The following is a 24,786-nucleotide window of genomic DNA, read 5'->3' as shown; positions in this document are numbered from 1 at the left end:
GAAAAGATCCCTACAGAGATAGACCTTTAGTTTAACCAGAAACAGCCGTAATATCACTATCACTCTCCACCAGACTCCATAGACAAAAACACAAATTTTACCTTTCATATCACTGTAACATCATAACTACAACCCACACAGAGGCTGCACGAGCAACACATGCAAAGGGACGTCCTTGTTTGCTGCTATATTAATGTTTTAAATGTTATATAACCTTTAAAAATAACTTCTGATAAAAAACATTTTGTCTTGATGTTCTTTTGATCTTTCGGCTGCATAAACAGAGTTTTTGTTCCACCTCCATCGTCTGTTTTCCTCCTCAGATACCTCCTCAGGCTCAGAGGGCGAGGGACAGGGTGATGGTGAGGAAGAGGAGGGAGGAGATGGCGAAGAAGAGGACGGAGGAGGTGGCGGGGGAACCTCGTCGAGCCGGGAGGGGAGCATCAGCATGGAGCACTGGATAAGCCGGGCCATCCACGGCACCTCCTCCACCACCACTACCACCTCCTCCACGGCCTCCTCCTCCTCTTCCTCCACACGCAGCGGGGGGAGCGGGGCAGCCGGCGGCAGGCTGGCTGACGTCCTGGCCCAACACATCCACATCTCTGCCCACCACCACCTCCGCCACCACCACCATCACCACCACCACCACAAGACAGGTAAGAAGCTATGACTGAGTCTGGATGTCCCTCATTCTAGAGCGAGTCCTGAACCCTTCACCCAAATGTTAACACTCCAAGTAAAACACAAGACTCCTTTGGCAAAGACAAGAGACAGCCTAAACCAACAACACCCTAAGCAAATTACAGATAACTCTAGCAGAGGTCATTAACCGCATCCAGACATCTTTAGCAAAGTCTGGACCCTCCACCCTTACTGAGTGTTAAGGCATCTTCAGTAAAGACAAAATACCTTCAGCCAAGTCCAGAAACACCAACTCAAGAGACCCATAGCCAAGGCTAGATACATCTTTAGCACAGTTCAGACACCTTTAAGAAAGGCCAGTTAAATACAAGACACTTTTACTTTTAGGAAACTCCAGACAAGCTAATAACAAAAAGGGAGCTGCTCAGCCACATGCAACCCCTAATCCATCTTAAACCCTTAAGGCACCTCCTGAGACTGATTCAAATCGATATCTAGATTTGGCAAAATGTCGACACGATTAAACAGTTGACTCTTGACCTTTAGACACCTGTAACAAACTCTAGACAACTTTATCTTAGCCAAACTTTAACATCCATTCTGATCAAATCCAGACTCAACTGCTTTTCTGTTTGTAGTTTTCTAAAACCCTGAAATAGAAAATCATATTTAGCTTCTCATTTAGAGGATTAAAGGGGTTCAGATCAGTCATGTGCTTATTAACAAAAGGTTCTGTTTTCATGTAAAATCTGGATGGAAAAATGGACAACTAGGAAGGGGAGGGATCAGTATTCAGTTATTACTGTGCCATTGCATGATTGTTAATTAATAGGTTCTAGAAATGTCCCTGACACTGCTTTCAAGCCAATTTAAACACAACTTCAATCCCAAAAGGGAAGCGAAGCACAATTCATACAAAAAGACAGTTTCGAAGTGCTTTACATAAACTTTACCATTAAAAGAATTTATAACAACAGCATCAAAGACATATTTGCATAAGGGCAAAATGCTTCACACCGAATAATTAGGATTATTTTAAAATGCAACATGGAAGAAAATATGTGTAGATAAAAAGTGACCTATCTCAAATTTGGATTCTGAACTATTATTATTTCAGTTCGCCAGACCACCAGCCAATAAATGTTTGGTACTGGGGATCATCGTCTAAAAGGATATTTCTTTTGTTTGTGAGCATAACCCCAAATTAAAGCAGTCTTTCACAGATATATTTCTCCTAATTTTAGCTTCTTGACAACAGAATATCAACAATGCACTTAAACTCTTGCATAGTTTGGCCCAGAGTCCTCCAAAGACTGCATGAAGGTCCCTGAATCCCAGTTTGGGAACAACAAGGCCAAAAACTGCAGCAGAACTTCAAAGCTCGTCTGATTTGGTTTTTAAATAAAACAACGATCCTTGAGTTTATTTAGTTGTAGGTAAAGTTGAGAGGTTTCTAATAAAAGCGTGTTTGGCTTGAAGGACTGGTGTCGTGTCGTGTGCTGCTGCTGGTCGTTCGTGGTGTGCCGTGTGTGTGTTCGTGGTGTGGGTGGTGTGATGTGTGTGTGGTGTGTGTGTGTGTGTGGAGGGATCTGCATACAGTAAGTAAGTGGGTGGGCTTACCACTCAGTCTTTGAAGTTTGAATGTGTGAGCTGGGGATGTTGGGTGGTAAAGTGTGTTTAGCTGAAGGGTCGTATCCTTGTGTACAGTGTGTAAATGCAGGTTTTACAGTTCTTCCACTTCCTGTACTGTGGTCTGTGTTTGCTCTCCGTCCTGCTATCCGTCAATTACTACAGTACTTGGATTGTCTATTTTCTTACTTTAAATGAAACTTATCTTTGTCTCTGGTATGTTCCATGAATCCGATGACCTTGGGCTTTCGAGCCCTGCTGATACTATTTTCTCCATAGATTTAAAGGACCAGTGTGTAAGATTTAGTGGCATCTAGCGGTAAAGTTAGAGATTACAACTAACTGAACACCATCAGCGTCTGTATTTGATGACATGGAATTGAGAACGGGCCGTGAAGTGCCCCCCCCCCCCGAAAAGCCTCTATATTAAACAGTGTTTGCTTTGTCCGTTCTAGGCTTCTATAGAAACATGGCGGTTCAACATGGCCGACTCCATGGAAGGCGATCCATGGCGTCTGTAGATTAAAACGTCTCATTCTAATGTAACACAAACACAATGAGTCCTCTATTCAGGTGTTTAAACACTAATGAAAACTATATTCTATCTATCTCTGCCAATAGATCCTCCTGAATAGAACAAGTAATTTTAAGTTTTTTTATTAATTCAACAATTCAATATCATTTCTGTAGAGAGATGTTTTCTTTTTTCAAATGTTACCCAGAAATGCTTTGCCACAATAGCAATAAAACCATGACAATTTATTAAATAAAAAAGAAACCAATATGGTGGTTCTTGCAATTATCTTATTTATAACCATATAGTAAAAATAAGACCAGAAAAAAATATAGCAACAACTGTAAATATACTGTTAATACATTTGGTAATTGCAAGACTATATTTGCAGTGCATAAAAAAACCAAAACATGAAAACTTACTAACCAAAGGACAGATTGTGAACTCCTAATCGTCCTTTCCAACTGGTTCAACTCATGTTCAAAACATACAGAGCACACATAAAAAGAAAGAAGAGGAAAAACTGTCCTACTGCTGTCACAGAATCCTGTTTGTGCCTTTTCCCCACTGTTTGCTGAGGTGGCGTCGTGACTAAATGCTTTGGCGGTGACAGGTTTGTTTTCATGCTGGCACTGTTGGTATCCAGCTCTGAAGATAATGCATGGACAGACACAGAGAGAGCCCCTGCCAGCACTGCCCAGCCAGCATTCAGCTCCTTCGCCGCTCAGATGTGACAGGAGAGGTTCTGTTGGTTTGCTACTTTTGTTTGTTTTGGGCCTGCTTCCACCGGTTTCCCGTGTCGCCGTTCCCTGCAGTCTCAAATTAGCAAAAGTCAAAAAAGAACATTTCCAACGGAGCAGCTGCTGCAAAAAGCATGTGGGCCTCGGCAGAATGGCACTCAGTTTGGTACAAAGGGGGGACTGAGAAAGACGGTAAAGATACTGGAAGAAAACCTGTGTTGGAACATTTTTAGTGGTCAGAGGTAGAATGAACTGTCTGTATTTGGCATTTGTGGTGAAATTCACCCATCTGCATCTTGATTCAACTCAAACAAGCAAGAAAAGTATCTAAACTATCTACTAGTTTTGGTTCATAGCTGAACATAGCTTGTTGCTTCATAATTGGCAGATATAGTTGGCAATACCTGAGAGAAAATCTTGGGGAGGAAGACTTAAGAGATTCCTTCTTCTATGAATGAAACTGTCTTCTGGTGGATACTATTGTTAGACCTAATGCTGCATTCAGGGCGATCATCGACCATCTAACGCTGGCGCCGCCATTACTGCAGTGGCAAGTCATAGCGACTCTATGACAGCAGCATGGGTAGTTGGACGTCGGGTAGTTGGACGTCAGGCAGTGGCCCCCAGTTACTGATGAAGGTTTCAAGTGATGTACGGTGTAATACTACTGTACTGTCTGGCAAGCATAATCAAGGAAATGTATTGATCATTATAAAACACAAGGTTGTATAACAAAATGAAAGTTTGTAGTTCCTTCATGCTACACACATAGAAAAAGATAAATAAAATAGAACAACATAAATCAACATATACAGTTATTTATTATTTGAATCTGGATGAATGTAGACAGCAGTAACAAGGTAGTGCTGATAAAATGGTTTCATCTTCACATAAAAAGAAACAGTGTCCATCCGGTTTGACTGCATTTGAACACCTCTCGTCCTGAGCTCTCTCGGCTCAGAACACCGTCCTCCCGTTGAGTGTTGATCCAGGATGTTGATGGAACAGGTCTCTGTAATGATGTGGGCACAACAGTCTCTGATTTCCTGTTGTTCTGCCAGCCTGAGTCCCGAAAGGGAAAAGTTTCCGAAACCGGACATTAGCCAGGAGCAGCCTTAAGTCCAAGCTGGACCAGCATGGCTCCTCTCTGACACTCAACCCACTGTTGATGGGCTGGTTCTGTGTGGTCGGTCTGGCTGAGTGGATCGTCCTCAAGTTCTCTAGAGTTGCATTTAATCATCACGGACCAGATATATTAGTAAATATTTTGTAAATATAGTTAGATACAGTAGAAAATTGTATGTTCTTAGGACAGCTTGCGTTCAAACACGTGCATACTGTAGAGAAACGCCACCGCAGTAATGGCGACCATCATGTTGTACATTTTTCAACTAGAGTGAAGTTTCATTGAGTCCTTTCTTCCATGTTTATCACAGAGGAAATCCTCAGCGGCGTGCACACGTGTGGGTTACAGCCCTGTTTCTCATTTCCTTGTCCAAGGCCAAAGCAGCCCCAACTCTAAAGCATTTTAAGTCTATGTGTGTGTTAATGCTTCAGGGAGACGGCCTTGTTTTTCATTCAACCCCTTATCAGAACAGCTCTGCCTGCTCGTGCTGATAACTTTTTGTTTCCTTTGCCCAATTTTATCGTCACTCCTTTCATCTGTCCACGTTTTCCTGCAGGTTGCAGATCCTTTTTACTGGATCACTGCAGACAATCTGTTGTTAGGGTTGACTTTCGGCTGAGTTTCTGTTCAATAGAGCACATTGCGTTTGTGTCGCTAGGTACCTCTTTTGTTTTGGATAACAGCGGTAAGTGCTTGTTTGTGCTACTGCTGTTGCTATGTGATCATTAAAAACCCTTTTGAGACAGATTGATTGATTTTTTTATCTTAAGCATCCTTCGTACTGACCAAAATAAACTCTTACCATCTTTTTCTTGAGAACAACAATTCTACATTGCCCCTTGGTATATTTGTATTGATTATTGACTTTATTCATAATGTCAAGATTTATTTGATTGGCCAATTTCAAATCATTATCCTTTTTTTTAACAGGTTTAACTAAAAAGTTAAATACTATCCAGTTTTACAAGAATAAAGTGTCTTTGAAGGTAAATGTGTCTTTTTAAGGATATAACGCTGTGGTAACTACAGACTGCAGCGCTCTGAAGTGAGGCTCCTGAATGACACACGACTTGACGCCACTTTTCAAGATTCCCCTCCCTTCTTGTTCCTCACATGCAGGCCTTTTAAGCCACCTCTCCTTGAGGAGGAGGAGGAGGGCAGTGCCAGCTGCTATGGTAGAGAATGGAAACTCTGGGCCGCGACGCTCCGGTAAGTTGAGATCGGAGCATGGCTGGCAGAGAGCCGAGAAGCTGGGTCTGCAGTCTGCTGCCATCCCTTGGCTCGAGGCAGGGATGCCGTATCTTTCCCTCATAATTTTCAGTGACTCTCCCCCCCCCCGGTCTCCTCCGTCGTATGCTTGCTGTTCAAGTTGTGACCCTCGTTGGACGTTTCCCTGCTAATTAAATTCGTGCTTACCCGTGTCAAGAAAACCTTTCAATGCTAACCTCACTAGGAATAGCATTGAGCGTTGTTGTAGATGCATGACAGCAAAGTGTTTCTGTGTGGATATTCTTTTTTTTATTTTTAAAAAGCTGGTGCTCACAGCTTTTAAGAGCGTGAATTGTTGATGAGGAAAATCAACAATGCTTTTAAAGAGGCTCAACAGCAGCTTGTATGACTGAGTCCTCTCTCTTTTCAAGGTTACTCTGTTTGGTGTTGTGTATTGATTTGGCTAATTATGCAGCATGTTTTGAGTTGTTTGTTCAGCCAGAGGCAATCTGCTTTTGAAACGGATTTTTTTTTATCTAAGCCAGAAAGCAGATGGTGGAGGAATGCCGGCTGTCTACCTGCTTCCTCTTTCTAGTTTCATGCAGTATTCTTAAAATCTGCTGTAGAATCAAAAGCAGGGGCTAATTTGTTTGATACAGTATTTGTGTCTGGTTAAGAAAGGTCCCAATTAACAGCCAGAATTTAATAATACGGACCCATCAAGTAATGTTCCTTCTGCATTTTTTAAGAGCTACAACCTGAAGACTCCATCAGCCAACTCGATGCTTGGCATGTGAAAAGGCAGCAGCTGACACACTCATTTACTGAAGTGGCTCCCTCCATAGATTGCTTGAGAATACAGAGTGATCCACACTGGAGTGAACAATGAGCATACACTTAAAGAAAAAGATTAGGACCAGACCTTTAATCAGCTATTCATCATTGTCAGAAAAAAAATAAAATACAGAATCTGAATCCATTAACACCGTCCTGGAAGCATTCCCGTATTCAATGTAATTAAGGCTGCCGTCTGGATGAGGCCCGCTGGGATTGTAGCTCAGCTTCCCTGTCAGTGCTTTGTATATGCCAAGGGAATACGCTGTGGTCTCTGAGGAATAACAGTTCAGCAGTTTGGGAGCAACAGCAGGTTCCTGGATGCTATTCATCAGGTGTCTGTTAACGCTGATGTGAGAGAAGTTTTTCGCTGCAGGGTCGCAATGAATGAGAAAATTGATTGAGGTTTTCTTCCCTATTCGAGCTTTTCTTGACTTAAGTACAGTTTCTCCTTCTAAAGCTCGCTGGTCGAGAGGATGAAGATTTAAATGCAAGGCAAGTTACATTTTGTATGGCGCCTCAACAGCACGACCATCCGCAGTCACAACCTCGGCCCAAAGGAAGAACAAAGAGATTTATTTAAAAGTGGAAATATAAAGTACGGTAACATCAGTAGTGTTTTGTGTGTTAAATTAAAAAGTTTTAGACCTGAGATTGACAGCTGACTTTTCAAGGCTATTTCCACACAAGTTGCTTTTTAATTAGGAACTGTTGTAGAATTGGAGATTGGCACAAGAAGCACAACACGCTGGTGTTTTAACCCTTTTTTACATATGACGTGTCAGGAAACGTTTCTGCACTCACATACTTATTATATCAAATCATGAATTTGGTTCAGAGGGATTTTTATAAGCTACATACAATATGACAACATCTGCACTCTCGATTTAGATGTATAGAAAAATGCGGTTTGGCATGAAAAGCAACCTAAAACTACTTGATTTAATTTGACAAAGCAACGTCGCCACAAAGTCCATTCAGTAGCTGTTCTGGAGTTCTACTCAAGTAAGTTTGCCCATAAGTCATTGCAATTACCCAGCACTTTAAAGACTTCTTGTCCAAATCTGATTTAAACACTGAGGTTGAAAATTCCTTCTAGATCTTAAGAATGAACATTCAATCTGTGAGTGATTAAAGTTTGGAAAATTTCACCCTCTTGGTTGCTAGCGTTGACGGGGGCGTTTCCAGACTTTTTGTCCGGGTGGACACAAGTGGGTCTCAGCTTTCCAATTATTCCCAATTTATGCAATTCCAACACAGTTTATAGACCCCAGTATGCAGAAATATTCAAATGTAACACTTTATACCACATGCAATAAACTGCATTGTTTCTGCCCCAAAACTGCTTGGGATTAGCATAAAGTGGGCATGTCTTCAAAGGGGACACATATGGGTACCCATAGAACCAATTTTCATTAAGATTTCATGAGGTCAGAGGTTAGAGGATCCCTTTGAAAATGACCACACCGGTTTTTCCATTGCCAAAATGTATCCTACCTTTGGAGCGTTATATAGCCCCCTTGCCAACATGCTAGCACAGTCTGGTTGGTACCAATGGATGCGTTAAGTCATACTGATTCCAGTAGCTTTAAAACAGAGACCGCTACAGCCTCTGAAACACAATGTAGCGTGGAAGAGGATGATGGGGTGGCCAGTCAGATTCCACGGGTGGCCACTGCCCCTCTGGAAACGCCCCTGGCTTTGACATTTGGTAGGAAATGGGATGCAAGCAGCAGTCTCCAATATCAAAGTCAAACACATACTTCTCCATCGGTTTTCTGTGCTGGTTTAACAACCATCACACTAACTACATCTAAATCACTATTTTCATGCTCGTCAAGAAACTGTCTCTTGATTGGGTGACACACGTATCCACAGAAACACTAAAACATTTCTTATGGCAACGTGTGACCTTTCAGCCGCTGAATCTTTAACCACTGAGCTGCCTTTAAACCCTCCTTGACCCATGTGGGGGAGATGGAAGTATCCCGGCCCTGAATCAGGTCCCTCAGTCGGGCCTGATTGGTATTCCAGCAGTGAAGGAGGCATTCATCATCATCATCAGCCAGGGCTGATATTCCTCCCTGTCACACATCATCATAAATACATTCTGATGAGGTCACTGGATACTCGTGCACGCACACACACATTCCCAGAAAGACACAAACCACGACTTCAGAGAGTGCATGTCTAGTTCAGTGTAGCTCAGTGTAGACAGGCCAGATGTTGCAGAGACAGAATACACAGCGTGCTACAGTAATTAGCATGCCTGTGCTGTGTGCTGCAGTATTGATATGCAGTCCATGTCTGGAGAAAGAATTCTGTTTGGTCTCGCTGGCTCTGGCTCAGTGCTTTACTGGGAATCATTTCCCTCTCCCTACCCCTTATTTCTCTGTTTTTCTGTCACTATATATCTTTCTCAGCCTTTCAGTTCAATTTCAGTCAACTTTATTGGCATAAATGAACGGAAGACGTGACAAAAATGGAAGAGAACAAACTTTTCCAAAATCATCACTGTGTGCAACAAAAAAAGCTGTAGGTTTGTTAGCATTAAAGTTCAACTGGAAGAAGACACAGAACTTAGATACTAATGAGACAGTACCTAGTGAGCTGAATTTAAAGGACCTGTGTGTAGGATTTAGTGGCATCCAGCAGTGAAGTCGCCAATTGCAACTAACTGATCACTGCTCGCGTTTGTATTTGAAGACCTTGAAATGAGAACGGGCTGTGAAGTGTGTAGAAACTACGTAGGCTGCGAAACTCCGTATCTACAGCCAGTGTTTGGTTTGTCTGTTCTGGGCTACTGTGGAAACATGGCGGCGGTTCAACATGGCAGAAACCACAGAGGGAGATAAAAAAAACTGTAACAAAAACACAACGATTGATATATTCAGGTGATTATACACAGATGAAGACATACCTATGAATATTATATTATATAAATCCTCCTAAATGTTTCACACTGGACCTTTATAGTAATGTTTTTATCATGTGAATCTGGCTTAAACAGCCTTCGTTTTTAGTGTAAATTAAGGTTGAACTCAACATACAGTACAAAGTAAGCATGGTGTACATATTTTACATTATAAAGCCATGTAACGGTCCTTATGCAAGCGTTTCATCTCCCACGGAGAACAAATGATGATGAAATATTAAGTAAGAGGGAGATCAGAGCAAAAACACATCTTTGTTCTATCGCTGGCAGTTTGAGGTTTTTGTTTCTTTAACTCCTTATCCATATGTGCCTTCGCTAACCTACCACAGAAATGGTCGTTTGTGAATCTGGAAGCTCTGATCTGCTTGCATGTCTTATTCTGTTGAGGTAGTGGACTGCAGGCAGGTCTAAAGGAGAACTAGTATTGACCAGCTTGACTCATACATTCAACTTCAGCCTATTCAATGCTTCCTAAGTATTTATATTTTATATTATATATTATATTTGATTCCAAGCTTATTGATTGCTGTCCAGTGTGTGGACATTTGTGAGGATCTATTGGCAAAAAATACTTTAATAAACTAAACATTTTTGTTTGTCAGAACCAAAGAGACAAAATAACAGAAACATCATGAAACTATGATTTTCTTACTGTTTGTAGTCACTGTAGCTCCATATAGAAGTGGGTCCTGGTGGTTAAAGATTTTCCTGTAGACTCCACAAGTTCAGCCATCAAAATATCCAGGACTAAAAAAGAGAATATTAAAGGTTCTCACTGGATGAAAACTACTAGAGAGTCTACATGAAATGCATTCATTCACTTTAAATGAGAAATAAAAACCCTAATCTCTCCTAGGCGACTAAAAAAAGGAGGTAAATGATGTAATAAGATTACTTATACGATTTTGAGTCATTTATTAAATTATATTAAAACCATGCTTACCGAATAGCTTGATTTTAAAAGAATTACTCATTAGTGGATTCAATTACAGCCCCAGAGATGGAGAAGTGCTTTTCTTTGTATACATGAGCACCACTACACAAAAAAAAAAAAAGGCATTCAGATGTAACTTGATCTGCTGCCTTTTCACCGCGGGAACCTTCACTCTGTGAAGCTCGGTGGGCTGAAGTGGCTTGATCCTCTTTATTTTCTGGTCCTTGACTCGAGCAGCGGAGCTCTATGTGGGAAGTCGAGAGGAAAAAAGGGAGTGGGGAGTCAAGGGGTTCAAGTTTAAATAATCTAAAGTGGAAACCTCTCTCAGCGTCCATTTCTTGGAGGACGTTTGAGAAGTATCGTAAAGCAAAGAGGTAAACGTCCTCCATACTTCCCAATGCAGTTAAATAAAAAAAATGTGTGGCTCAACTTTTCTGGACTTCAGGAAATTAGTTATCTTTTATACATACTGATTAGGTTAATACTTTTCCCTCTACTGCTCATTAAATTCTACAAAGATTAATGAGGTTCATCTTTTGATTAAGCTTCCTGTATTTCATCTTTGAAATTTGCTGTTGATTTATCACATATTTGATATTATGCAGTTGATTTTCAAGGCAGTACAGTGGCCCAGTATCACCAGACGATTGTTTGGAATACTTGATTTCATTTTCCTTGAATTTGTTTATGTGACTCAGGATCAGGATCACATGGAGCACAAATAGAAGATAAAGTAATAGTAATAGTAAAGTCAAACAAATGTTTCTTGGAAGGACGTTCTTCAGAAAGGCACATAGTTTATAAATCAGGCATATCTGATTGTAATAAAATCATGAGTTTAAACATAGATGGGCTGTTTCAATAATCTTTTCAAATACCTTTCTCTATGATTCATTTGCTTACATTCTTACATTCAAACAAAATATGATACTCCCAAACGTCAGTACAAAGGATGCAGATCCTCTGGTTTCTATCCAGCCCTTAATCATCCAATGACTTCTATTCTATTGTTGACTCTAAAATTACAAATATCCTGCCTTTACTTTTGGTTTTCATACAACAAAATCATTTTCCAGTTTCAGGTCTTGTTTAAATTTTACAAAAATATCACAAAATCATATTCCTGGCAATTATTCATGATCTAATCTTTACGCCTCTGTTCCACTGTTAGTTTTTAGCCAGTTAGCATGTTGAGCTCTTTCTTGTTTATCATCGACATTCACTTCTTCTTAAACATGACTTTGCACTCACAGTTTTGAAACCAAGATCCATTTCTGTTATTAGGCTCCAATGGCAGCAACAGCTTTCTCATGACTTTATCTTGGATTTCAAGCATATCATCTCCACCACTTCCCATGTCCATGCAAAATGAAACTCACATTTTTAATTTTAAGGAATTTTCAACCCTCATGAGCTCTGTGGTTCGTGTTCTACACCTGAACCTGACCCCTGACCTCCAGTGATCAATTAAGCAACAATTAGAAAGGGTTTATCAAAGGTTCAAACCCCTAAAAGGCATAAATTGTCCCTGTTGGACCATAGAGAACCTTGCAACGCTGTAACCTGAGCAGATAAAATCAATCTTAACATGCTAACAATGTTAATGCAGCAGTAGCCCGATGCAAATGACACACGTAATGAGAAAACAGCAGAACATACAGCTGCAAACAGACTGCCCCACTGTAAGTAAGTTCAGTTGAACTAAATTGATTGAGATAGGGACAGTAAGCGACACAGCGGGCTGCACCTACACACATATCCCTATTTAGATTCACCACACATCTTTCTCCCTGCATCATTTCATGCTCCGACCACTCAAAGTAAAGAATCCCCACGGCAGAACAGTAAACACCGTTTGATGTCGTCGAACAGCAGCTGAGCATCATGAAAGAGGTAAATGTGAGGCATGGTGGATAGCTTTGAAACATCAGGTGTGCCAGATAGGCTGAAACACAATCTAAATGTAGCACAAAAATGGATGTTAAGGTGTGGGTGTTGATGGGAACGGAGTCTGGGGTTTCTTCTTTCTTCCTCAGAGAAAGGCAGGCGTCGCAGTATGTGGTGGTGGGTAGTTGGAAATGAGAGGTCTGTGGAGGCGCGAGGAGCCGTGAGGAAATGACTATATTTTTTGAAGTGTGTCTGATCACCAAGACCCAAACATAATTTTCCTGAAGGCATCTTTGCAGGAAGTCGATGATAGATCCTCTAAGCTCAAATACCTTGTACTCACTCCTCATGGTGTGTTTTAGCTGCTTGTTTCCAGTCAGTGCTAGTGATTATTTTCTAAACGCTGCCTGCTTAAATAGTTTGATACACAAATGCTGCAGTACCTGGAATTTGTCACCAAGCAACTGTTCTGTAACCATATTAGTTGTCTCGCTGTCCATTAGGGAGCAGCAATCACATAAGTCTGAGAGTAAATAACTGCATCTGGAGGATTATACTTCAATTTAGCTGCAAACTGAAAGTCACTTTAATGGCTGCAAGTTATTAACTTCATAATTTTTATGTTGATTTTCCTTTTTCTTACCCATGTTTTTCTATAATTGGACACCAACATCACACAGATCCAATTTCATCCAACTTCAAGTTTAACAGGAATCAGTTTTGTTTTTGACGTTACTGAGCATAAGACACCTCTCAGTTTACATTCATTCAGTTAACCACTATAATATTTCAGTGTTTGCTCTGTTGCACTTAGTTCAGTTGGCATTTCAGCTGACACTTTAACTGCTTTCATCATGAGCCATGTTTCCATTTGTAGTTTTGCATTAGAAAAGTTAAATGAGAACCGCAAAATTTGCAACAAGAAGTTTTAATGCTCGCTTGAGGTGATTTTTGTTCCTTTTTTTAAAAAGAGTTAATGCGCTTAATGTGAAATGGAAACACTTCTGAATAAGTTCTGTAGCGAACATTTAACTCACAAGACTATTCATGATCACTCCACACAGATCTGATTTAACCCTCCTCACATTAATACATGAAGGGGGGGGGGTGCTCTATGAATTAAGTCATCTTGTTGGCGCCTTCTACTGCACATCTTGATGAACAAACTCCTAAAAATGGCGTAGTGGTAGTGGATGGAAGCAAACATTAATTCACATTTATTTTGCTGATTTGCTTGAAATTTTGTTATAACTTGCATTACATTTGGATGGAAACGTGGCTGCAAACGCCTCAACTGCTTTCAGTGCTTAGGCTGCAGTTTAACAGACATTTCAACTGACACGTTAACTGCTTACAGTACTTGTCATCTTAGCATTTATCCACCCTTACAGTGCAATAAACTTTGCATGAACACTTCAACTGCACAGCTTTAGTCCCTCAACCTTGGCTGACACTTCAAATGCTTTCAGTGCTTCTTCCTGTTTGAATTACTTTTCTGGAGAAAACTGTTAATTTCTTACTCTCCTTGCAGCCTTTACAACTGTAGTTTTTCAGTCTAACTCATGGTTTAAAAGTATTTATGTATTATAACAGCAGGACGTCTATTTGAACCAGATAATTAACCCCAAACTCTGTCATGAGTCTATGCTGTCTAACTGGTCCTGATTGTAAGAGTCCCCATTAAAACTGTTTTAACAGCAGGATGTGTGGGGGTGTGGGGGAACTAACCAGGCCTTCCTTCCCTCCTCGATCCCCCCCGTTTTCTCACATCCCAGAGAACCACTCTGCCCCTCCAGATGTCACCGGCTACACCAACAACACCGCCAACACCACCGCCGACGGGATCCAGGTGGAGAGAGCCCCAGGCGCCGGCACCGCCGCCCAGAGACAGACGCCCAAGTACGGCAACGCCGAGCTGATGGAGACCGGAGACGGTGAGTCGGGCTGGAAAAAGAGTTTGGGGGTAGCAGAAATTATTATGGTAACACGATCTGTGTTTCCATTAACTGATTTATATGTGCATATTGAAGTATTCAAAAATGTTGATGGAAACGGAGGTGGTTTTTGCATTTTCTGAGTTATTTGTTTTTGAGTTATTCTTTTTTACTGTTTTAGGTTCAACTGGTGCTCTTTAAATCACGTCATCTTGTTACACCCCCTTAATTAGCCTATCTACTGCTTATCTCAATGAACCAACTCTCAATATTCCCATAACGGTTGTAGATGGAAACAAGTATTCGTTGCATTTCTTTTGCAGATTTACTTGAAATTCGGTTAAAATTTGCAATACATTTGATTGGAAACACGACTAATAACAGAAAGCAGTTCCTCTAATGGTTTAGCCACCAATATTTATTATATTCCAGTATGACCTTTTTCATGCCTTGAATCATTAACAATGAAAATTCCCTCATTTAATGATGACAATATTTACATATATGTAGCTTAGTTAACAGCTTTTTAATGCACTGAACATTTAAAGTATAAATAGCAGTTGTCAGAAAGCTGTTCGGTCAACTTGAAATAGATTTATTATTGATTAAGAAAGACACACATAACCATAATAACACAAAGAGATGCTTTAATGCCAGCATTCAACAGGTGATGTTAAGTTTGGTCGATGGATGGACCCAAATGCAGGATACAGATGGTAGAAAGCATGGTGAGATAAGTAGGTTTTATTCCAGTAACATTGCTGAGGTGAGAAGATGTGAGGGTTGTGGATGAAAGGTGGGTGGCTTACTGAAAGGTGGCTGGTAGAAAACTGGCAGACAGGTGAGGTGTAGTCCTTAAGCAATAGAGTTTCGGTCAGCCAGGAGTATTACACAAGAAACTATATAACTAAGACATACTAAGACACGAAGGATGCCTTAAAAGCATGCTACCACTGAACACAAGGAAACACAATGAAAATGCAGGATTACAGCTGTGGATGTAACAGGTGAACACTAACTTCGGATGTTCTAAAGAGTCTTTATTGCTTCATATCCTAAAACTGCCGGAGGTCATATTTTGTATTTTTGTCTTCCGATGAAACCAGGAGAAGTGATTCAAAAGACAATTCAGGTCTTGAAGACTTCAATTTTCTGACTTTCTTTTGTACTGGAGGTCTCATTTAATGACTCACTTCCTTCTATTTAACTCTCCTACTTCACTGATTGTGACCTCCGGTGAGCGATTGGAGGATTCGGAGTCTGGGAAAAATGCCTAACAATAATTTTGTCTTTGTATTAGGATATCATGAGTTGTGTGTGTGTGTGTGTGTGTGTGTGTGTGTGTGTGTGTTGTGTTTGTTCAGTAGCCTCAGGCCCAACTCTGTGGTCTGACATGTGATGAAGATACACAGGAACATCCATGTGTTGAAATATATAGAGGCTTCAAATTTATAATCTGACTGGAGGTAACAAGACACACCTCCAGCTGCTCCAACAGAGTATCCACGTGTTTTTGTCCCCCTCCAGACAGAAATCAGTTGGATGTTTGATCTTCACAGTGAATGATGACGTATGTGCACAGTTCTGATCCATAATGCAACTTCTACAGTGTGACCCACCAATGCACAGACACTGAGAAAGGACTACAGTGAAGGAGACATCTTGTGTCCAGCAGGAAAACTTTAGAAACTAACAAAATTATTTATAGATTTTTAATGAGGTAGAAGGAGAAGATGACTGTTTTAAGAATTTTAATGTGTAAATTATATTTTATATTTACAGAAAACATATTGGACATTATTGTTCCAAGTATTTGTATATATGTCTTAATACATATCAGGAGGAGATCTCAGTAAGTAAGTGTATCCACGGATGCTGGAAAGTCAGAGTTGGAGTTACTGAGAGAAAGTCAGTCTATATAACAACATACTAAATGCATTAAATTCAGGGTTGTTTTGATTTGATTTTGCATTATTTTTAATGGCCAGAATAATTTATAGCTTACTTACTAGTTAACATTTCACACAAAAGTTTTCAACCTTTTAGCAGATTAAACAGATAAACTAAGCAAGGTGAAACCACTTTTCCTTCCATAAATGCCTGTGTGTGCAGTAAAAAAGAAAAGTCCTGATAAATTCAAACATTTTTATAAACGAGCAGCCCCCTCAGCACCTCCAGTGCCTATATCTCTTCTTACTGTTACTATTTATTGTTTGTTTTATAGGTTTTTAAATGTATTTTATTTTGTCTGCCTTTAGAAAAACTTTGTTTTTAATATAAAAGGATAGAAAGTTTGGAAAACACACATCACAATTCACTCTACAGGTGGCTGTAGAGTGATCTTGATGCAACAAAACAACTAATAATAGCAACAAAATGTTCTTTTATTGTCGACTAATTCATCCTCATTCAGCTCTTTTAACATCAAAACAACTTGTGGTCAGATTTGGGTCAGATTTAAATGCTTTTTCAGCGTTTGAAAAGATGAATCCAGATATTTCCGTAGAGATCAGAGATGACTGAGGGCTTCAGTTTGAACGTTTCATAGTTTCATAATTCGCTCTCTGGAGGGGCACGAAGCGGCAGCAGACGGACTCGTTCATCAGACACTGCGATCGATGCCGCAGCGGACGGACACGCTGAACGCAGCTCACAGCGAAGCAGCTTGACAGATCAGGTGCCAGAGTTTACAGATGGGAGCTTATTGTGATGTTTGGCTGAAAGAGACTCAACAAAGCTGAGGCTCTCTTTCAAAACGCTGAGAGGATTTCATCAGAAATTATTCATCTTTGTTGCCCACAATGGGTGTTTAGGGTTGAGATTTTTGAGGATTTAACCTTTTGATTCAGTGCGTGGGAGCAGAGATTTCAGTTTAGTGCCTCCAAATAGTTTTTATATCTTTACATATGAACTTTTGTGTAAGGATAACTGGCCTTTAAAAGAATATATTATCACTGTATAATCCAATTCATTCTCAATGGGTGCCAGTAAAATGTAAAAATAATTATTTTAATTTAAATTTTTAATTATTAACATTTTCCCTTTTCATTTTTAATTATTTTAACCAATAAAAGACCAATATTTTTGCACAGAGCAAATGCTGCACCTCCTATTTGATGGTTTATTTTTGTTTGCATCACTTTTTGTCTTTGTGTTTATCTTTCTCCTTCACATTTTACAAACTTTAAAGGGAATTTTTATGTTATTCACCTTTTTGATTTTAGCTCCATCTGACCCAGCTGTCTTTGCAGACGCTTCCAGTATGTGTGTTGGAGGTTAATGTGTTTAAATTAAAGGTGGGCTGATTGCATATTAAATCAATATTGATGTGAGTGGACATGACTGGAAAAACATTGTCCAGCAGGAACTTTTCAAGGAAGTTCATTCAGTTAATTCTGTTCAACCTTTGCGAAGATTTCTTCCCACGGCCTGATGGAAACCGAGGAAGGGATAAAAATCAACTCTGGACTGTTGCATTCAGAGACAAACACTACCTGCCTCCACAGGGTTTGACGGTACACCAGCTTCTTCGTGGTGACTTTGGCAAAACACTCAGTTTTGTCTCTGGCTCTAAGCAAGTCTGCCAAAAAATCTATTAGCTTCCCGCTCTCAGCACTCAGGCTTCCACCCTCCACCTCTCGGTCTCGAAGCTCAGCAGTCTGCCACAGTCTGTGTTAAAATCAGCCTCAATGAAAGAGCAATTTGCCAGTCTCTCCCATCACTGAGTGTCATGTTCAGCAGCGGCTCCGTTGATTGCTCACTCGAGGGAAACGTGCCACTTTAATGTAAAACTTGGGGATGTTTTTGTGGCGGCACGATGCACTCAGGATATCGGTTCAGTGGAACGTGACTACTTCACGTGTGCACCTGTGAAAGCACAATTAGGAGTTTTGTCTTGGTCTTGCATTGATATGAGTGTGTTTGTGTGTTTGTGTGTGTGTGTTGGGTTTCTGCAGGTGTTCCAGTCAGCAGCCGAGTTTCAGCCAAAATTCAGCAACTCGTCAACACTCTGAAGAGACCCAAACGGCCGCCACTAAGAGAGTTTTTTGTCGACGACTTCGAGGAGCTCCTGGAAGGTAAAAACCTCACTCTCTTTACTTAGAAATGTATTTTGAAGTTAGGTCTGAGGGGCCTCTTTAAACATGTTTTCAACAAACTATTCATGCAATCTACTCCTTTTGTTTATTGTCTGATTATTGATTGTTGGGATGCAGGTACAGGAAATGATAAAGGGGTATAGCATTAAGAGAGATCAGAGTATTTACATGTTTTTCTGACCACTTTTGAAAGCACGCTTTACAGTTTTAAATTCTCTTGATGGATTTTTCCTTCAGCTCCAGGCAGCTGCTGTTCCTCATTATTTTATATAGTATAACATCTATTAGTGCGCTCATGAAACTTGTTTGAGTTATGTGATCCATCACAGCAAACATCAATTCTGCATTGATTCAGTTTCATAATTTCTCAGCAGTAATCCAATTTCAGTGCAGATTTATTTATGAGGTCTGGACTGCACAACAACAATGAAACTTTGACAAAAGTTACACTTGATCCCACTGGGATGGAAGTTTCATGAGTAGGCTCGTAGATTGTCACGCTGTGCATAAATAAATATAAACTAATGGCTGCCTGGAACAATAAAGAAAACACATCCATATTTGTCCAGACAGTTACTTATGTTCCTTTTAAAGGAGCAGTGTCCTAAAAAGTTGAGAAAGAGTGGCGATAATGGCCATGCTGCTGCGTCTGACAGTGGTATTGGCAGCACAATTATATAAAAAGAATATGACTGTAACAAAGGCCCCAGTAAGCACTGAACCCTAAATGAGTAAGATAATTTTTGTTTGACCAGCAGCAGTCGTTATACCGCTCCATTTAAAGCAACAAGTGACAAAAACACCAAAGTTACAAACAAACTTACCAATTGATGCAGCAATCGACCAGCAACCCTCCCTTGTTCTGCGACGTGAAATTACTGTTTTTATCAATGGAGTCTGGTGGCTTTTAACAAAGTGGTATAATGGTTGTTTCTGGCTGAATAATAAAAGCTCTTACTCTTAAACAAAAAACTCTGTAGAGATCCTTTGCGTAATGTCAGGCGCTTTGAATAAAAATCGGAGTCTGTCAAGGACAAAAATCAGCAGCGGACGTACTACGACATCCAGTTGCAGCACGTTTTTGGGGTTTCCATCTGAGGCGACTTACTGAACCAATTACAAAACTATTTGAAGTTATTCATCATTTACCCAAAGTACCCCCAAAGTATGTACAATTTTAAAATTACCAGACTCACCCATCACTGTATTTTAATGCCTTGCTCCTCATGTTGAGACATTCAAGGTAACACACTGAATAAACAGCTGTAAATCACAGACAATCCATACAACTAAATTACTTAAGCAGAGCTTTTCAGTTCTTTATTCCCTAATGTCTGCTGTGACAAAGCAGAGTCTAACTGATGAATATTTCCTTTTGTTTCCAGCATCAAGAGCTGCAGAGCCAGAAGTTAATTCATAATTTAAGCATGTATAGCAAATGTTGGAAAGAGTGAGCTTCATTCAGCGTGCCACAAAAATGTTCAACGTGATATTTTGTTATTTCTTATTAGCTTCCTCTGTGATACAGCTAACATGAAGTAAATGTTTTTCATGCCCATTTTCATAGGTACAGTAGATTTAACTCTCTGAACTATACTATTGTAAACTTCTTACAAATATTATTTGATCAATTAAAGAATGTATGATTTTTGCAGTGTGAGGTTAGTGATTGTTAAATTAATGATGACGTCCTGAACTGGAGAATATGGTCCTTGGATCACCGGGATCACATAGAAACAAAACTAATGAAATTAACTGTTTAAATTCAATGCAAAAATGGACAAACCTAAATTTATTCTCACTGTTCTCCATTATTCTCCTCCCAGTCCAGCAACCAGACCCCAACCAGCCCAAGGCGGAGGGGGCCCAAATGGTGGCCATGCGGGGCGAGCAGCTGGGCGTCGTAACCAACTGGCCCCCGTCTCTGGAGGCGGCCCTGCAGAGGTGGGGCACCATCTCTCCGAAGGCCCCCTGCCTCACCACTATGGACACCAACGGCAAGCCGCTCTACGTGCTCACCTACGGTAAGAAAAACCTCCGTTCACGCTGGTTTTTATGGAATAAAAGAGAATATCATGTTTTTGCATTTTCTGCTATGCTATGCTGCATACATACTACATCTTAAATAAATAAAATTGTTTTTTAAATAAATTGGGAACTATCTGATCAGAATTAAACAAGATTACAAATCTGTCCAGATATTTGATGCCAGCTTTTGGTCCTGGACAGTTTTCAATATAATAATCTGTGCTGAGGATTACTGAAAGACTGTACGCACATGAAGAGTTTGTACTGAAAGATGGCATCATCTCCTGATTTTTCCGAATCAAAATTGAATTATTATGGATCAAAAAGGTGAATCTAAGCCTGCTCGTCGTGGCCTCTTAGCATCCCAAACCAGCCCCCACAGTCAGTCAGTTCTCACTATTCTGTTGTAACGTACAGATAAATACTAAACATTGTTTTTGCAGTATATGAATACTCGAATATGAATTGCGTTCCGGTCTTTCCTGCACATATGGTGGCTCTCACAAGCTGATTAACTGGAGCACCAAACAATGTTTAACACCCGCTGTGTGAGCATAATTCCACTAATGGCAGCCAGACAGAGCGCTAAGCACATTAGCAAAGTGTGAAAAAGACGCTTTCAAGAAAGCTGCGCTGCTACAAAGGGAGGGGAAGTTTTTTATCCCAAAGGCCAGAATATGTTTTTAAATGAGTTATTTTCTCAGGAATACATCCTGAGTGACTTACAGGGCAGCATGTGTAGGTCATACTTGTTATTTTGAAAACTTTTGTGCTGTCTGGAGGATTTTACTCTTTACTTTATGATTTAGTTATTTTCTTACTGTAGTTCTAGCTGCTCTTCCTCAAAACTGTAATTACACATCAGACGGCTGTTAGTAAAGGTGAGAACACAGGTCCGTAAGAAACCTACTTAAATCATTTTACAAAAGCTCATTAGGGGATGTGATGATTAGCCAGACCAGGTCCAAAACTGATCGGAGGATTATTATACCTGGTCTAAAATGCAGTTGACACGAGGTTTTCTCACCTGGAGCTGCAACAGTTTTCCCTCTAAATGATTAACTCTGACTGAGACGTGATCAGAGGTATAAGACAGTCCACCTAGATTAGATATATTAACATATACTATTACTGTTTTTATGAGCCAAGTGGACCTGTTAAGACCTGCACTACAAGTTTTTGATGCCACTGGAGAACTTAAACATAAAAACACCATGTGAGTGTAAAAGAAAGACTGTAAAGGAACACCAGATGTATTTGGTGATCGAGCAAATCCATTTACATGACACACCATCTGCTCGCCACAATCAGCACTGTCAGAAAGTGAGTGAAAAATGTGAACACACTTGTGGTTAGTTATATAATTCTTCTTCTACTATCTTCTAGTGTTGTGGTGGTGCTATCAACAGGTGAAATCTAAAAGATTTGCCAGAGGCAACTGGTATAAATCCACCTTTTCAGTGTTGGATCTATCAGAAAACAAAGTAAGCGTGGAGAAAAACAAGTCTTTAGCAGCCAGAAGAGAGAAGACAAACCCACAGCATGATAAAAAGTAATAAGAAATACTCCAAGACATGTATCAGTTGTCTCGCCTGCAGCAGCGTCCCATCGCCCCAGCTCCCTAAACGCATTCACTGCAGCGGAATCACATCACGCCCTAACCCCCGGCTCAGTGCCACAGTTTAAGTCTATATTTAAATTGGAACAAACTCTTTTGTTCAGCAGCTGGAGGCTGCAGATCCGTGTTATTCATCTCCCAAATGGCAGCGGAGAAAATGACTACGCGTCCGGAGGGTGTAAAGAGATTTAGCCACAGCGAAGAGAGCCGCTTCTCTCAGGTCCTCGTGAATTTAGAGTCGGACCTCCCTGCTGCACAGCAGAGAGAATGAAGTGACACCAGGAGGACCTGCACACATATTTACACAGACTGGGGTTCAGAGTTTGAAGAAGCACTCACATCTTTTACTTAAAACTACAATATATCCCCAAATGACAGCGAAAAATACTTTAAAAGAGTTTTTACTTAAAGCCTCTAGTAGGAACTTTCATTTTGTGTTGATTCTGTCGGCTGCTGTGGACAAAAGCAGGAGTGTTTCCACTACATAGTTTCATGGATTTCAAGGAGAATCCAACCAAATTACTATAAAGATACAGCCAATCTTCTACTGATGGTCTTGAGTTAGGGTTAAGGGTTAAGGGTTAGTGGTTAGGGTCCTATAGAGGCATCAGTAGTTTCATAACCAGTTAAGAACTCCTTTTAGTAGGTTTTAGAAAGAAGTAAAGGTATTAGCATTAAAATGTAATCAAGTAGAAGAGGAGTAGGTTTGAACATGGAGGGTTGTTTTGGACCATTTTCTGGTTTTCCGCTGTATTTTATAGTTTTCATGAACGAGTTGGAGACGGCTGTTTTATTGTTATTTTGTCACACAAGAGGAGTAATCGCTTTGTGAAAACCCTGATGGATCTCCTCAAGGATTTTCATGTTTTCAGATCAGTTGGGAAATTAAAGAGAGTGGGAAAGAAAAAAGGATGGAAAGAAGGGAGTAAAGGGAATTTTAAAAACTGAGAGACAATAGCCTCAACACGAAGATGAAATGAATGAAATTCATCAATAAAAAGAAAAGAATATAGAAAAAAATAAATAAATAAAATGGGAAGAAGTAACCAGGGGCCCATACGACCCAGAAAAAGAGAAGATTTTGAATCCAAATTGGAGTTTCAGAGACTTTTATAAAACAATAAGTAGCCTACACTATGACAGCATTTTTTTTATGTTAAATTCTTTTAATTTTACTTTTTATTTCATTTTAATTTTACTTAGTAAAGAATATAGAATAATTCAGCCCTCTGGCGTAAAATCGCGTGAAAGTTTTCATTAAGTTTTTCAGAGAGTCTGAACCCCCACTGCCCTCTGCGGAGGACGAGAGCTCTCTTCCGCTCCACGTGCACGCCAGGAAACAACTTTGGTGTAGCTCTATTGTTCAGGTGGAAACAGTCAACTTATAGAGTCACAGAGCTTATAGCCAAAATACACGGACGCAGCTTGCATTGCTTTATTTTTTTATGCATAGTTTTCCAGATAGCAGCCGGTGCTCACACACATGCACAACAACAACAGACTCGACCTCAATGATTGCGTCACCGCCGCATGTGGACTGACGACGTACTGAGTCGAATCAAAGAGAAACACACACTGTATGAGCAGAAGTATGAATAAAAACAACAGGATCGACCAAAAAGAAGTTAAACAATGTGCCAAAAGAGTATTTCCTCCTGTAAAAACCTTATTCTGTTATAAGTTAACATATTGCTACATGGCAGCCGAGGGCATCCATTATAATCAACTGAGGCTACAAACAGAGTCTGTGTTAAAGATCTGTCTATGCATCCTGTCCATGTCTCATATATTTTAGCAGTTAAACCTTGTACAGTGAACATTTTTCATAAACTGGGAGAAATAAATGAGAATTGTGACCCCAGGAGCAGTCGGGTATCCAGACGATGGGCACTGACTTATGCAGTGGTGGCATCAAGTATGTGTCTCAGCTTTCCAGTCAGTCAGTTATTTTGATAATGTTTAGGGACTCTAGTATGCAGAACTAACTTTGGAGCATTATTTAGCCCCCTTGCCAACATGCTAGCGAGATACCAATGGATCTAGTTTCACCCCAGGCCCCCCTTCTGGAAATGCCTCTGCCCAGGAGGAAACCAGGAGAGGGTTGGCAAGTATACAGGTCTCTGGCTCCTGTATACTTGCCAACCTCACTCCCAAAGGATTATTGCTCACAAATTGTAGATAAATTAGCTGCAAACTGTAACGTGCACATTGCACATTGGTTGAAACTCTCCAAAATGGACCTGGAAGGTTGTATTTGACGTACAGTACTTATAAAGTATTTACTTACCTTCCACCTCCTGTTGAGGTTCTTGGCATCTGTGGATGTTTGTGCCACAGTTGAGTACACACAATCAAACACTCCCACATACACAACCATTAACCCAGAGGATTAACATGAAGAGGCCGTAACTTTATCCCGAGTGCATCAACTTTCTTCAAATAGACGTACAGTTTGTGTGTGTGTGTAGGTGTGGTGTGTGTGTGTGTGTGTGTGTGTGTGTAAGCAAACAAACTGATTTGTGAGGAGTGAGCTCGCAGCTGATGATGAGGCGATATGAGCGCTCACCAGACTGTGAAATGTCTTCAGCCAGCACTCAGGAGTCCTCCACCAGAGAGACAACAACATGGTGAGACAGTGTGTGTGTGTGTGTGGTGT

The 24,786-nt window shown here is 40.3% G+C and overlaps 1 protein-coding gene across 1 annotated transcript in view; it reads left to right on the top strand.

The window, feature by feature from the left end:
• Positions 1-24,786, top strand: part of LOC118335231 (disco-interacting protein 2 homolog C) — a gene marked incomplete in the record, with an annotated part of 203,921 nt that overhangs the window by 128,154 nt on the left and 50,981 nt on the right. Inside the window, 5 exon segments of the mRNA XM_035671466.1 lie at positions 324-659; positions 5,774-5,863; positions 14,229-14,387; positions 18,344-18,463; positions 20,311-20,508. Of these exon segments, the coding sequence (XP_035527359.1) occupies positions 324-659; positions 5,774-5,863; positions 14,229-14,387; positions 18,344-18,463; positions 20,311-20,508 (903 nt within the window).

Source organism: Morone saxatilis, unplaced genomic scaffold, assembly GCF_004916995.1.
Source record: "Morone saxatilis isolate NCDOM2014 unplaced genomic scaffold, NCSU_SB_2.0 Contig23, whole genome shotgun sequence".
In the NCBI taxonomy this organism is placed as follows: Eukaryota; Metazoa; Chordata; class Actinopteri; family Moronidae; genus Morone; species Morone saxatilis.
This window is presented reverse-complemented; position numbering and strand designations above follow the sequence as displayed.